Genomic DNA, 14,197 nt, shown 5'->3' with positions numbered 1-14,197 from the left:
TTGTTGATGGGTGGTGGATGGTGGATGTTGTAAGGAGTGAGAGAGGTAGGTAGGTGTTGGAGAGACAGATGTGTTTTTTCCTGCTAAAGGTGGTGTATGTAGAAGAAACAAAACAGTAGGGGGATTGGTTACCTTGGGAGTCAATCGGTCAGGTTATCACTATGGAAACTAAGATACTTGTCACTGGATCCACTTTTTTTTCGCAAGTGAAGGCAGACTTGTGCAATAATTTACATTCACTCATCATCATATTTTTTTTCTTCAGCAAGGGGAGATTTTTTGGTGGTGGGTTGGTATCAAAGAAAGGGGGGAGGGCGGATGCTGGTCAGGTTCCGACGGGAGGTCTATGTTCCGTCAAATGGATGTTCCGATGCTCTACTTCCGATGATTTGACCAATGATACCTCCTACATGGCCGCTTTGTCGGAAGCAGATGCCCTTATCACCTTCCTTGTCGGTCATTCACTTCATCGTCTTATGATGATTTTCATCATCATCGGAAGCGGAGACAAGTGAAGTGTGTGCATAAGTGAAAAGTGGAGGGCGACATTGATTTTTTGATTCTACTCATCTCACCATCATCAATCACACCCCTTTTCCACCAGTCTCGACCATCATACACCGACAAGGCCAAGACCAGCATCCATCATGGACGCCACCCACGCCGTGAATCTTCTTCGTCGAGGGGAGAAGCCCGAATGGCCAGCCAATGCCGACTCTCTGGAATTCGCCAACTCTCTAGACAACCACAAAGATATCCTCCCGACTTTCCGCAATGACTTTGTCATTCCCACCAAAGCACAGCTGAAACGCAAAACTCTGGCCGACGACGACCAGACAGCGGCCATCGCATCCTCGGTCGACGATGAAGCCATCTACTTTTGCGGTAACTCGCTCGGTCTCCAGCCCAAAGCCATGTCGGAATATTTGGCTTCATATCTCAAGACGTGGGGCTCCATTGCCGTCGGCGGCCACTTCACTCGGCTCGAAGAGTCGCCTCTCGTCGCCTACCAAGACATGGCAGCGGACTGCTCACGCAAAATGGCACCCGTCGTCGGCGCCGCACCCGAGGAAGTGGTGGCGATGAATACGCTCACAGTCAACCTCCATCTCATGATGGCAGCCTTCTACCATCCCTCCGGCACCAAAACCAAAATCTTGAACGAATGGCGTCCCTTTCCCAGCGATTGGTATGCCATCGAAAGCCAAATCGCATGGCACGGTTTAGATCCCCAAGAGCACATGGTGCTCGTCGAACCCGACGCCGGAAGCTATATTCTCTCCACCGAGAAAATTTGCCAAACCATCGACGAGCATGCCCACGAACTCGCTCTGATTCTTCTTCCTGGAATTCAATACTTCTCCGGCCAATTGCTCGACATCCCCACCATTACCGCGCACGCCCACAAACACGGCATCACCATCGGCTGGGATCTCGCCCACGCCGCGGGAAACGTCGAACTCCACTTACACGACTGGGACGTCGATTTCGCATGTTGGTGTACATACAAATACATGAATTCCGGCGCGGGAGCCATCGCAGGTGCATTTGTGCATGCCAAACACGGCGACAATAGCAACTTTGACACAAACAAAAACCAAAACCAAAAAATTACCGCCCTGAAAGGCTGGTACGGCCATGACAAATCCAGCAGATTTCTCATGGATAACAAATTCGTCGCGACACCTGGCGCGCAAGGTTTTCAACTCTCTAATCCTTCCATTGTGGATTTGACCTGCTTATCGGCTGCACTGAGTGTGTTTGAAAAAACTTCCATGAATGCTTTGCGCGACAAATCGCTCTTGTTGACGGCGTATGCGGAGATTTTACTGGGTCGCATCGCGGAACGGAATTCTCTTACTACTACCATTCTCTCTGGAGAAGGAAGAGGAGAAGAACAAACAACAAAAACTTCATCACCGTTCGAAATTATTACCCCTTCTCATCCTCTGCAACGCGGAACGCAACTCAGCGTTCTTTTTCAAGAAGATTTGATGGAGTCGATTTCTGCGGCGTTGGAAGCGAATGGGGTGATTTGCGATAAACGTAAACCTGGTTGTATTAGGGTTGCGCCTGTGCCACTGTATAATACTTTTGGGGATGTGGTTAGGTTTATGAGGGTTGTGGAGGGCGCTTTGAGGGGGCAGTTACAACAACAACAAGAACAAGAACAGGAGAAGGGGATGGAGGAGATTAGTGGTGGTGTTGAGGCGAGGTTGTGATTATATTCTTTAATTTGGAGGGGAGGGGGAATGATGGTTGCGATGAGAGAGGAAACACAGGACTTGGTCGTGAAAAAATGCATAGCGTTAGTACTTTTTTTTTATCTTTTTTTATTTCGGAGGATATACTTATGGGATTCGATTACAGGTCCTTTTTCGAATATGAAGCCCTGCTACACTCCAGTATTTCAAGAGCGTTTCATCACGTAGGAAACAGGACAGGAACAAGTAATTCGTCTCATCCATCATATTCATTCGACCCATGAACATCAAGCTCACGGCCTATGTATGCTGAGACTCACTCAAATATATACCAACTGGTATGCCCGACAACAACAACAATTTTACTTTTTTTCTCTCCGTCTCAACTCACTCACACTACAGAGCAAGGAAGTCCCCCCTGTTCTGTTCTAGTCTTATCATCTCCCCTATACAACAAGGACATTTACCAGTTGTTATCACCAAAGTGCTCCTGCAAATCACGAGGAGGACCCTGCTGACTCGGATCATACTGATCGTTCCCACCATAATGCGAGTCATACAACTGCTCGGCCTGACGTTTAGCCTGGTGCTTGGCCTTTTCCCGATCAATGTAGTCTGCTCCCTTGGTCTCGGCGAGACGATCGACTTCGCCGCCTGCGAAACCCGCGAGGAGCTCTTTGGCGAATTGGTGTGAGACGGGCTTGCCTGTTTGGAAAAAGAAGGTGAAGGTGAGTTGGTTTGTTGTTGGCGACGATGAATGGGGGAGGGGGAAAGTTGTTTCTTACCCTCTTTGCGTTGGCGGTCTTCGAACATTTTCATCGCCATGAAACTGGCTCCGCCGGCGAGGATTTCGTGGGAGAGCTCGGCTTTGTTGTCGTTGTTCTCGACCTGCGAGTATTGGTCACGAGCTTCGCCTGGGGGGAGTGTGTCAGTGGATGAATGGATGGATGTGGAGGGGTTGTTCGAGAGGGAGTGGTGATTGCGTACCGAATCCGAACATGGTGAGATTGGTGATGTGTGTGGTAGTTGGTGGTGAGGAGTGATGGTTTGGTGGATGGAGGATTGATTGACTGTTGATGAGAAGAAGAAGAAGAAGAAGAAGTTGCGCGGAAGAGAAGGGTTTTTGTGGCTGAGGAGCTGACGTGTGCGGGGGGTGACGTGAATAATGCCTCAAGCACATCCATGCCTTGCCTCAACCTGTTGGAGGGGGAGAGACATTTGGTGAAACTGGCAACTGAGGCCAATGTCATGTCAGCTCTGGATCGGCTTTCCCTCCTACCTTTACCGGGGGGGGGGGGCACTTCGTCATCCAGAAACAAGCTTTCTGTCTAGACCAAGCTTTGTGCCAAGAAATGCTTGATTCACTTGCCGTCGGGTGAGGTGTGGCTGTCACGTGACTAGCAACTCTCCCTGTTTTCCCCCTTCACCTCGTCACACTACCTCCTACTCTTCACTTCCGTCTTCCCTATACCGTCCATAGTAAGAGGACATAGTCGTGAAAATGGGCCGCCTTCCCACCACCGACGACTTTCCCCCCAAGGTCCACGTTAACATTGTCCCTCGTAAGTAGTACTACATGTAGCGGTGACACACACATCTCGGCAAGACCACCCACGCATTCATTCCATCTCTTTCCTCCATCTCTATTCTCAAAAAAGAAAAAAAAAACTCCCTCGAGAACTGCTAACCACCGATCCCCCATCATCCTTTTCCCCCGAAATATCCAGCCCCATCCAGCGATGCCCCCACCAACATTCTCATCCTCCTCCACGGCCTCGGAGACACCAACGCCTCCTTCACCCAGCTAGCCTCCCAAATGCAACTCCCAGAAACCTGCTGCATTTCCCTCCGCGGTCCTCAACCCCTCCTCGACCTCGGCGGGTTCCATTTCGGCGACGACATCCTCTTCTCCACCACTTCCCCCCATGGCAGCGACAGCGACGGTGGAGGCATTGACATGGATAGCGGATTCAGCCAAATTTCCTCTTTAATCTCCCTCATTATCCACGAAGTCCTCATTACAAAATGTCAATTCCGCCTTCGAGAGATTTTTCTTTTTGGGTTTGGTCAAGGTGGAATGGCTGCGCTGAGTACCGCTGTTGCTATCGATGGAGCACATGTGGCTAAAGACCCGCTGCTGGTGGAATTGGGAGGTGTGATTAGTATTGGAGCGGGTCTTGCGGCGGAAACTCCGGCGGAGTTGGATCCGAAGTGTAGGACGCCCGTCTTGGTGTGTGCGGGCTCGGCGGATGGGGGATCGGTGGTGACGAGGGGAACGGAGGAGAAGTTGCGGAGGGTGTTTGGGTTTGTGGAGGTGAGGAGGTGGAGGAGGGCGGGGGATGGGATGCCTCGGGACCGGGAGGAGATGTTGCCGATTATGCAATTTTTTGCAAGGAGGTTGAGGAGTGTCAAGGGGGTGCCGAAGGGGGCTGTGGAGTTGTCTTGATGGAAGTTGTCTTATGTATTGGCGACGGAAAACAAGGTCGAAATGCAGTATTCCACGATCTATCTAGGGATCTATACCTCCTCGCTTACTCTGGACAAATGTTACACTCAGCTTCCATCTCCCGGCGAGAGAGCTGCATAAACTAGGTATATCAGATTTGGTAAGCTTCCGTCGGAGGCAGTCTGGAGCTGAAGTCCCCTATACAGCTTCTCTCTGACAAAGGGGAAAGACATCACCGAACAGCACCGCATTTCATTTTCATCCCTGCCAAGGATATCAGCGACTAACATACACACATGTAGGTAGTCTGGAGCATCCAAGAAATGATGAGGACACCAGGCATTTGTTCTTGGAACCGACTATATATACTGTAGGTAGGTTCGACTAGACTTCTGAAAGCAGCGTTCCTCCTTATTCAATTCTTCGAGGGAGATTCGAGCAGATAAGTAAAGTAGTCCTTGCTGTGTCGTCGTTGAGAGGCTGGCAACGACCACCTGCAGGTTTCCTCGGGCCCTGCACGAGTAGTGTATAGTTGGTGTTGTTTGGTAACGCGTAACGAGTCTACATTCAGTTGTATAGATGCTGCCAACGAGATATGCTGCCAACGAGATATGCTGCCAACGAGATATGCTGCCATATGCTCCTGACATCTCTCTCGCCCTTGACCAAGACTTCACGGAGGTAGGTAAAGGCGTGGTCTACAGCGGTGACTTTCCAGTCCTGGGGCGGCGTACCAGCCAGAATCGCAAGTTTTTCATGGTCTTGCTTCGAACTGTTCATATCTCCTGCCTCACTCAGTCAGTGGCTACTCCCTTTGGCACGGGTCTTAGCTGCTCGAGATCAATACTGCCCTTAGATGTCGTGTATAAAGGACCGCTCGCTGTTCTTCATTCTTCTCTTCTCTCACGCACACACACGCTCTCTCTCTCTCTATCTCTCTCCTCGTTCACCTCGTCTCTCCGGCCTTCTGCAGCCTTCATGCTCCTCTCCCACAGCTAGTCATTCGCCCATGCGACATCTGGAACTCGTGCAGATGGTTCCACAGCCGGGATAAAACAGCTTCCTCCTAACCTCAGAGGTATATTTCGCGAACGAATCATGATGACCAGCCTCAGTTTCCCGATGCTGACAGATTCTGCGTATTCTCATCATGCGGTCAGGAGTCCGCTTTGCCACCGATGTGGCGCGAATCTCCAGAGAGTTCCAACGATTGTGCCAATAGGTGCATGCCCAACAGGCACCAGTCTCGCGCGAACGACACATAACAACTTGCTCCAGTCGAAGGCCGTCCACGTCTATACTGCCGCCATTGCGCCACCTGGTTCTGTTGGTCCAATCCGAGAGATCTGGAAGGCAGGTTCCCTTGCACATTCCTTAAACTACCATTATTTCTGAGCCTTCGGGCGTTGACGACACTTATTGTTACGATAGGAGTTGCTTGGGTTCCTGCGCAGGAGGTCAGTTTGCATAGCTGCTGACCCCTGCACAGTTTTCCAGAGTCTCTTCTGTAGCATGCAACGACCAAAGCGACACGAGACGACACATCACGACATTCCCTGTCGACAGTCGTCTGCTGCAGGCCAACAAGCGTAGATGCCGCATACGCACAACCAGCTTCCGTTGATCAAATCCGAGAGATCTGAAAGGCAGGGTCCCTTGCACATTCCTTCAACCATATTCTTTCTGAGCCTTCGGTCGTTGACGACACTCATTGTTACGATAGGAGTTGCTTGGGTTCTTGCGCAGGAGGTCAGTTTGCATAGCGGCTCACCCCTGCCCAGTTTTCAGGAGTCTCTTCTGTAGCATGCAACGATCAAAGCGACACGAGACGACACATCACGACATTCCCTGTCGACAGTCGTCTGCTGCAGGCCAACAAGCCTAGATGCCGCTATACGCACAACCAGCTTCCGTTGACCAAATCCGAGAAATCTGAAAGGGGGGTTCCCTTGCACATTCCTTCAACTATCACTATTTCTGAGCCTTCGGGAGTTGAAGGCACTCATTGTTACGAGAGGAGTTGCTTGGGTTCATGTTCTTGCGCAGGAGGTCAGTTTGAACCTACCCTGTCCAGAGTCTCTTACACAGCATGCAACCACCAAAGCAACACGAGATGACACATCACGACATTCCCTGTCGACAGTCATCCGCTGCAGGTCAACAAGCAGCGATGCCGTATACGCGCAACCAGCTCTCGGCGGTTGTGTCGCATACCACATCGAGCTGAAAGACGTTGCATGGCAGGTAGCCGGTTGAGAATCTCCCTTCGACACCGAATCACCGGCAGATGGCGAGACTTCAACCTGATGGCCACCAGTCGTTTCTCTTGTTGCTCGCGGGTTGCCTCGATGTTGGTGCGGAGGCTGAGGTTGATGATGGTCCCAGTAGGAAGGGAGGGATGTCTGATTTATAGAAAAGAAAGTGCGGACTCGAAATTACGTGGTGTGGGTAAAGGCGTGAAGGTTGAGGGAAGCTTTTCTTGCTCTACCGTGGCGCTGGTGATATAGTTTCTGCCAAGATGAAGAAATGTCTGGTTCACTGTCGGCTGTTGAGTCGAGCATATAGACAAGGGTAATAGCCTCGCTGCCAGTGGATGGAGAGGAAGAGCGGGAAGAATGAAGATGTCAACCATGGATTCATGTTGCGGACAGATGTTGTCGTTGTTATTCACTTGAAGTAGGTAAGTTCGAAGATGCCGAACGGAAGAACTGCGGCATTCTCAGATCTCTCGGACTCATCTCCACCAAGTGATCATCAGAGCTCATCATCATCATCATCATGTCGTCTCAGCAGATGCAAGGGAGAGGAAGAAGGAAACATTCGTGTACGCCACCACCAACAGACATACCAAGAGCCATGATAGCGCTAGTACACGAGTACAGTAGCACCACCACCACCACCACCACCACCACCACCACCACCACCACCACCACCACCACGACTACTCCTACTACCACTACATACATGCATACAGCAGCATATCATCATCATCCCACTCCAGCCATCTCCCAACATGGCTGTCAATCCCGCTTCTACGCCCGCCAACATGGCCTTTGACGCGCAAACCGAGCCCTACATCAACATCAACAGCGACATCCATTCCTCCCAACCCACCATACACGTCACCAAACGCCACGACCGCAGCACCCTGATGATGCTCCTGCAATTGCTCATCAAACCCTTTGCCGCGCAATTAGTCTCCAACGATACCGTCTTCCCCGCCGGCTCTCCCCAACTCACCCCGCACAAACGCGCGACGAAACGTTGTCGGGTGCAAGAGAGAAAAGTCGAAGAGATTTATTTGTATGATATTGTGCCGACGGTGGGGAAGAAGTCGAAGTTGGGGGTCGCGCAGAAGCGGATGCCTGGTGAGACGACCACTGAACCTGCTGCTGCTGCTGCTGGTGGAATCAAGGAGGAGGAGGAGAAGAAGAAGAAGAGACGGGTGTACTATTACTCTGGTGGAGGATGGCAATCGCCTGCCAATAGCGAACATTGGTTCTTTGTGTCGGAGTTGGCGAAGCAATTACACCCTCACGGTTATACCGTCACGCTGGTTTCATATCCCTTGGCCCCGAATAGTGCCGCTCCGACATCGTTTCCCGCCATCATGCGGCAGTATCGCGCTCTGATGGAATTAGCAGAGGAGGAAGACGAAGAAGTGGTTCTAGCGGGGGATTCTGCGGGCGGAAATATCGTTCTGGCAGTGTTAATTCAGGCATTGATGGAGGATGAACGCGATGGGATCGAGAGGCCGACGTGTACCAGTGTCATGGCGATTTCCCCTTCGACGGATTTGACCCGCTCGAATGCGGATATGCATAGTATTGCGAAGAAGGATCCGATCCTGCGGGTGCCGTTTGTGATTGACACGGCGAAGAAGTGGTGTGGGGAGTGGAGTCCCCAGGACGTCCGAGTGAGTCCTCTCTACGCGGATTTGCAATGTATACGGAAACGAGGCGTCAAAGTGCATGGCGTGGTGGGAAGGTATGATATTCTGAGTCCGGATGCCATTTTATTTCGAGAGAAATGCAACCAAGCTCGCATTCAGGGCGAGTGGCTGGACTGGGACAAGCAGATTCATGTGTTCCCGTTGATTTTTCGATATGGACTGCGCGAAGGTCACGCTGGCAAGGATTGGGTCTTGGACGTTCTGAGGAGAACGTGATGGATGATGGGATTTTCCTCGTCTTCTGGCACTCTTACTACTTACTCATCAAAAACAACACACGGCACCGCAGCTTACGGCACCGCAGCTTACTACAAGATACGGGAGACGAACACTAGACTCAGCGGATCGAGCAAGCTTCTATATCACGGTGACAAGGTCGCAACGTGAAATCTGCTGGTCTTTAGACAAGTGAAAGGTGATGGGAATACAGAATTATGGTACCCGCCAGCAGGTAAGACTTTAATTCCAAAACTCACCTTATTCTACATATAAGTCTGTTCTACAGTTTATAGCTCCGTACTTACCGCTAACATATGCAAAAAGGGGCGACGGGGTCTTGCAATAATCTACTGGTATACCCGCATGGCTCGCTCTCGATCCATTGCGCAACAATCAGGAATCGCGCGACGATCGGGGGGACATTGTACTTCGACACAGATAGGCATCGAGGTCAAAGTCCGACACAGCAGCCACGCCACGAACTTCTCCAGTTCCAGGAAAGCGACAGAGTTGTCGGCTGCTATGGGCTTGGCTGATGATCTGCGTTGGGCTGGCAGAGGGGACGAGTTCTGTATCAGCATCAACACAGGCGCACGCTGCTGCTTTTGCCGCTACTTTACGCTTCGCCCACTCTGTATCGCTATACATTGGATCTGGCCACATGTCGTCAGGCAGTCGACCGCCGTTGGCATACCACTCCCTTAGCTCGGCCTTGATCTTAGTAGACAGGGAGTGCAAGCTGCCGGCAACCGGGCGTTTCTCCGGATCATACGCGAGACACGCTTTCAAGAGATTGCGTATCTCGACATCATTCCCCAGATTAGTAGTCAGAATATCGGCATCAATGTCGTGGTCCCTCTTGGCATCGTAGTCGTCTAAGAAAATTAGAGCAAACAGCGAAACTCCAAATGCATAAAAATCTCCCGCTTTCGAACACACGTCCGGCAACTGACCGTAATTATCCAGATAATATGGCACTCGAGCAGCGTACAACTCATCAATCTTCACAATCTCCGGTGCTTTGAACCCCGGTGTCCCCACCACGCCATTATTCGTCGCAGGTGTGCACGCGAGACCAAAGTCGGCCAGTTTAATCTGCGGCAACCCGGGCATTGTCGTGTCAGCATCAGCGTCCGCAGCGTCCGCAGCAGCAGCAGTCAAGAAAATATTCAACGGCTTGATATCTCGATGCAGAATGACAGGCTGTCGATGACTGACGCTCACGACCGTATCGGAGCGCGAGTCGTGCGCAATGGCACCTTCGTGCAAAAAGGCGAGAGCGTCAATCATGCTGGAGACAAAGTGTAGAATAAATTCGCGGGGGATGGACTCTTGACGCTTTTTGGTTCCGCAAAAATGCGATATTAGGTTGTGAAGATCTCCGAGTTCGGCAAAGGGGGTTACGATGTCGTGGGTGCGTCGGCGGATGTTGTGCTTGGTGGTGGTGTTGTTGTTCTTGTTGTTGTGCGTGTAACCATCGAGTGTAGCGGCAATTTCGATAATATTGGGATGATGTTGGATTTTTTGCAAAATGGCGGCTTCGTGTGGGATACGTAATTTTTTTCTACTGCTTCTGGAAGATGCCGGGACCTGTTTAATGACAAATTTCTCGCCCGTCTCGCGATGTTGCACGAGATGCACGGGGCCTTCAGAGCAGTACGTCAGAGTGCGAATGTGCAAGTATGTGTGTGAGAAACTGTGCGTGAGAATCTGCGGTGGCGGTGGTGGTGGCGGCGGCGGCAGGGATGATGAGGGGGCCATCATGGTGAGTGAAGTCAACATGGAGGAGGAGGAGGAGGACGCATACAAAGAGGAAAAACAAGAAGTTCCAGCGCTGAGCGAGAAGCTGAGGCTCGTCGTCGTCGTCACCTGTGGTGCGTTAAGACTTTCCCGGATGGAAGTGGCATACATCGCTGCTCGTTGGACTCCGTCGAATCCGGCAAAGAGGTTGTCGTCGGTAGTAGCGCCATAGCCAAAGCCATATCCCTCATCATTACTAGCAGGACGAGTGATGGAAAGTTGACGAGATTGCTGATGTTCGAGGTCTTGTTGTCCGATCCTGCGCCACCAGAAAAGGTTCCACGGTCGTCGTTGTCGTCGTTGTTGCATACTTGGTCTTCTTGTCCTTTTGCGTCTAAGGAGTGGTGTCGAATCCGAGGCCCGTTGCTGCTGTCTCCGGCTTCGAGACTGCCAGCATTCTCGAATTACGAGGACAATGGCAGTTGCGACGAGGACGTATAGGACGAGAAAGAGAAGCATCATTTCACGCGCTGCTGTGTGCTGAGAATTTCCGGACATTGGAGAGGACGTTGGACTGTGTGACACGGCCGGCGTGTATCAATCTCTTGTTTTCCGATGCTGGATGAATGAATGAATGATTCAAAGCAGTGAGTGAGTGATAATGATGCTTTCTCAATGAATGAGAGACACACTGGGGAGAAAAGAAGAACATCTCAATGAACTGGGGCTCCTCGAGGAATATATACGGGTGCGTTGGACAAACCCCTTGTTCAGTGCAGTTAGTTACTGGTCTTTGTCTATAGACGGGGCTTTTGTTCAAACTCTTTGTTTATGGACAAGAAGAATGGAAGAGAACAAAGTGAATGGGCGATGTGTATCAAGCGTTGAAAGGTCTATTTCCCTTTGTATGTGTCGATTGGGACCTTGTCTTACATGGTAGGTTGGCTGGCTGGCTGGTAGTGCTTATGGTATGGGATCGATGCTGGCTTCTCTTCTCTTCCCTCATGTAGGTGTTGACTATGCGATATGAGGTGTTGGAATCAGTAGATTGATCACCTGTGTTTCGAGATGGAGATATTGCGTTCTGGAAGTAGGAGCGTTGCCCTCCCTTTCACGGGATATGCAGCCCACGACGAGCGAAGACGGTTTGTAGCGATGACACTCAAATCCTCCAGCTGTTGTGGATAGGAGCGTTGCTTGCGAGAGAGTCTTAGCCCAGGACCGATGGTTGATCATCCGTGCAAACTCTCCGTAGACACGCTCTCCAAGCTTCTCTTACGGTGGGTAAATTATCAGTTGTTCGCTGGGAACAGCTGACTATTCTCTCACAGCGACCATCCGCATCAAAGAGCGCATCTGTCTCAAATCTCTCACGGCGTGTCTCAGACAGAGCCCCCTAGTCTGGCAGTATTTCTTTCGATTTCAACTTCCATCTCTTCCATTCCATTCTCTTCACACTTTTCTTTGACTTACCTCCCAATACCATTCACTCTTTGTTTCTTTCTCGCATATACCTCTTTCACCAAACACTATACACAAAGATGCATCCTTCCTTTGTCTTCTTGGGCGTCGTAGACAAGTGCATTGTCCGCCTCTCAAGCAGAAGAAATGTATATAAGCCAGGTCGAATGCTGGGAGATGCTGTTGTTCATCAAACACACTCAAGTTTAAATTCAGACAACTTACAGAACACTCAGCTTCCTCAACTCTTAAACTTCAGTACATTTTCGTTGATCGAAAATGTCCACCCCTGAGAGCAAGAAGATTGTTTCGTGCGAACGTGGAACTGGAAAGAATGCCACAGCTTTCACCAATTCGAGCCCATATTCGCCAGTGACCGTCCAAGGTCCTGCCCCCACGGCCGCTTCCTCTACGAGGCAAGCCCGACCAAGAACTGCTGTCCCAACCCGGGACCCCCGACAACCCCTGACTGTGCAAAAGACCCGTCGGCGAAGTACAACTGTACGACAAGCCGCCCCGTCTGCACCAGGTTTCTTTCGCCGCCTCACAGCGGCCTTCGCCCGCTCCCCCTCTAATCCAGTAATCGGCGCCACCCCAATGGCCGTCATCCGCGAAGCAAGAGATGTGTATCAGCACAACTACTTCAAGCACCACGTCTTCCGTGACGAGCGGATGATCCAAGGAAGCGAGGGCGAGCTATACGTCGTCCTCAACATCAACAAGCCCGAGACTTTCGTGATCAAGCATACCAAGGTGATGCCATGGCCCACCCCAACCGACATGCCGTACGAGGCGAAGATCCTGCTCCAGCAGCTCCATGCGCACGAACGCATTGTTGCAGTATACGAGTCAATTCCAGATGGGAAGCCGGGCAATGAAGGTAGACATCGCATCTACATGGAACACTGCAACGCTGGATCCCTCTTCGATCAGTATAGATACTGGATCTCGAGACTCAAGATGGGAATGCCAGAAGTGTTCCTCCTTCAGGTGCTCGTGCAGGGAATGGAGGCCTTGGCCTTTATTCACCATGGACTTCGGTATGCGGGAAAGGGAACTTTCACTAGGGACGACTACCACGGGGCCATCATCCACGGCGACCTGAAAGAGGAGAACTTCCTGCTGACGTGGACGTTCCAACCTCTCCCTCAGTTGAAGCTTGCGGATTTTGGAGCTGCGAGGCTCGCGGGATCCAGAGACGGCCGGATTCTACCTGGAACCGATTGCTACCACGCTCCAGAGGACGCCGCCATTTACGGAGATCTCAAGCCACGTGCCGTAAGCAGTCGCCTGTGGCAGGAGATGATCAATCGCCGGACCATCGCGTCGGACATTTACGCCTTTGGACTCATGGTCCATATGTTCGCGTGCGGGGAGCGAAACCCAATAAAGATTGGTACCGACCCCAGCACGTTGCGCATACCCGAGGAGTACGGGACGTCTGGTCTTCTGGAGCTCCTCCAGAAAATGCTTGCTGTGGATCCTGCGGATCGCGCAGTGGCATCTTTCGACGGAGAGCACGGAGTGATGGGCGAGATCAATAAGATGCGAGACGCTCGCGATCGTTTGATCAGTGCCCGACAGCTTCCTGGTCCAGCAGAATGGGCGTTCCGGGCCCCCAAAGGGCACCATGCTTCGTAAGTGATTTCCTCCTCTACACTCCTCCCCCTCGTCTTCACAATCCCAAGTCTCGGAAGGTATGTTCTAGTCTTGATGTAGTGGCGGCTAATTGATCCCAGTGTGACTCCAACTGTTTGGGGTTGCAAACGCAACGATATACATATGTTAATACAAAGAATTCATCTGCGCCTGACGAAACCTTTCTTCTCTTTTCTTTTTCCCATTCTTGATACCTACATCTCAGTAGCCTAATGACCTCCAATCGACTCAAGCCTGGAGATAAGTGATTTGTGATATGAGGTGCTTCCTTGATAGGAGGTAGTCTCAGGTTCATATCCGCGGAAGTGAAAGCGAGAGACGGAAGACCGCGGAGATGCCCCACAATACCATTATAGGGAATCTCGGCTAGACCCATGCTGCCGATCGCCCGATCGGAGGGCTCGGGCCGTGGTCTGGGATCTGCGTTCAAGCTCCACACACGTGCCCTCGGCGGGCAGCTTCAATTGTTGAAGCTGTACCTCCTACCTGTACATGTACGTACTCGCCTTGGCGGTA

The 14,197-nt window shown here is 51.3% G+C and overlaps 6 protein-coding genes across 6 annotated transcripts; 4 read left to right on the top strand and 2 right to left on the bottom strand.

Moving 5' to 3' along the window:
• Nucleotides 1-583: 583 nt before the first annotated feature.
• Nucleotides 584-3,282, bottom strand: SEPMUDRAFT_67047 (uncharacterized protein). The gene is made up of 4 exons (XM_016909772.1): nucleotides 3,192-3,282; nucleotides 2,990-3,118; nucleotides 2,371-2,909; nucleotides 584-2,308 (listed from the first exon to the last, which is right to left on the bottom strand). The coding sequence occupies exons 1-3, from the start codon at nucleotides 3,202-3,204 to the stop codon at nucleotides 2,668-2,670; spliced, it is 384 nt and encodes a 127-aa protein (XP_016759898.1). The 5' UTR covers nucleotides 3,205-3,282; the 3' UTR covers nucleotides 584-2,308; nucleotides 2,371-2,667.
• SEPMUDRAFT_126208 (kynureninase) lies at nucleotides 584-3,282 on the top strand. The gene is made up of 4 exons (XM_016902042.1): nucleotides 584-2,308; nucleotides 2,371-2,909; nucleotides 2,990-3,118; nucleotides 3,192-3,282. The coding sequence occupies exon 1, from the start codon at nucleotides 648-650 to the stop codon at nucleotides 2,220-2,222; it is 1,575 nt and encodes a 524-aa protein (XP_016759899.1). The 5' UTR covers nucleotides 584-647; the 3' UTR covers nucleotides 2,223-2,308; nucleotides 2,371-2,909; nucleotides 2,990-3,118; nucleotides 3,192-3,282.
• A 423-nt stretch (nucleotides 3,283-3,705) lies between these two features.
• SEPMUDRAFT_45785 (phospholipase/Carboxylesterase superfamily protein) lies at nucleotides 3,706-4,650 on the top strand (the record flags this gene model as incomplete). The annotated part of the gene is made up of 2 exons (XM_016908977.1): nucleotides 3,706-3,766; nucleotides 3,932-4,650. The coding sequence occupies 2 exons, from the start codon at nucleotides 3,706-3,708 to the stop codon at nucleotides 4,648-4,650; spliced, it is 780 nt and encodes a 259-aa protein (XP_016759897.1).
• Nucleotides 4,651-7,655: 3,005 nt separating this feature from the next.
• Nucleotides 7,656-9,735, top strand: SEPMUDRAFT_149662 (alpha/beta-hydrolase). Its single transcript, XM_016905696.1, has 2 exons — nucleotides 7,656-9,053; nucleotides 9,146-9,735. Exon 1 carries the CDS (start codon nucleotides 7,664-7,666, stop codon nucleotides 8,816-8,818), a length of 1,155 nt encoding a protein of 384 aa, XP_016759896.1. The 5' UTR covers nucleotides 7,656-7,663; the 3' UTR covers nucleotides 8,819-9,053; nucleotides 9,146-9,735.
• Nucleotides 9,215-11,119, bottom strand: SEPMUDRAFT_117744 (kinase-like protein; the record flags this gene model as incomplete). The annotated part of the gene is made up of 1 exon (XM_016901368.1): nucleotides 9,215-11,119. The coding sequence occupies one exon, from the start codon at nucleotides 11,117-11,119 to the stop codon at nucleotides 9,215-9,217; it is 1,905 nt and encodes a 634-aa protein (XP_016759895.1).
• A 1,903-nt stretch (nucleotides 11,120-13,022) lies between these two features.
• On the top strand, nucleotides 13,023-13,683 carry SEPMUDRAFT_86986 (uncharacterized protein). Its single transcript, XM_016910428.1, has one exon. It carries the CDS (start codon nucleotides 13,028-13,030, stop codon nucleotides 13,661-13,663), a length of 636 nt encoding a protein of 211 aa, XP_016759894.1. The 5' UTR covers nucleotides 13,023-13,027; the 3' UTR covers nucleotides 13,664-13,683.
• The last annotated feature ends 514 nt before the right edge of the window (nucleotides 13,684-14,197 follow it).

Source organism: Sphaerulina musiva, assembly GCF_000320565.1.
Source record: "Sphaerulina musiva SO2202 unplaced genomic scaffold SEPMUscaffold_6, whole genome shotgun sequence".
NCBI classification, from domain to species: domain Eukaryota; kingdom Fungi; phylum Ascomycota; class Dothideomycetes; order Mycosphaerellales; family Mycosphaerellaceae; genus Sphaerulina; species Sphaerulina musiva.
Note: the sequence above shows the minus strand (reverse complement) of the source record. Positions and strands in the feature narration are given on the sequence as shown.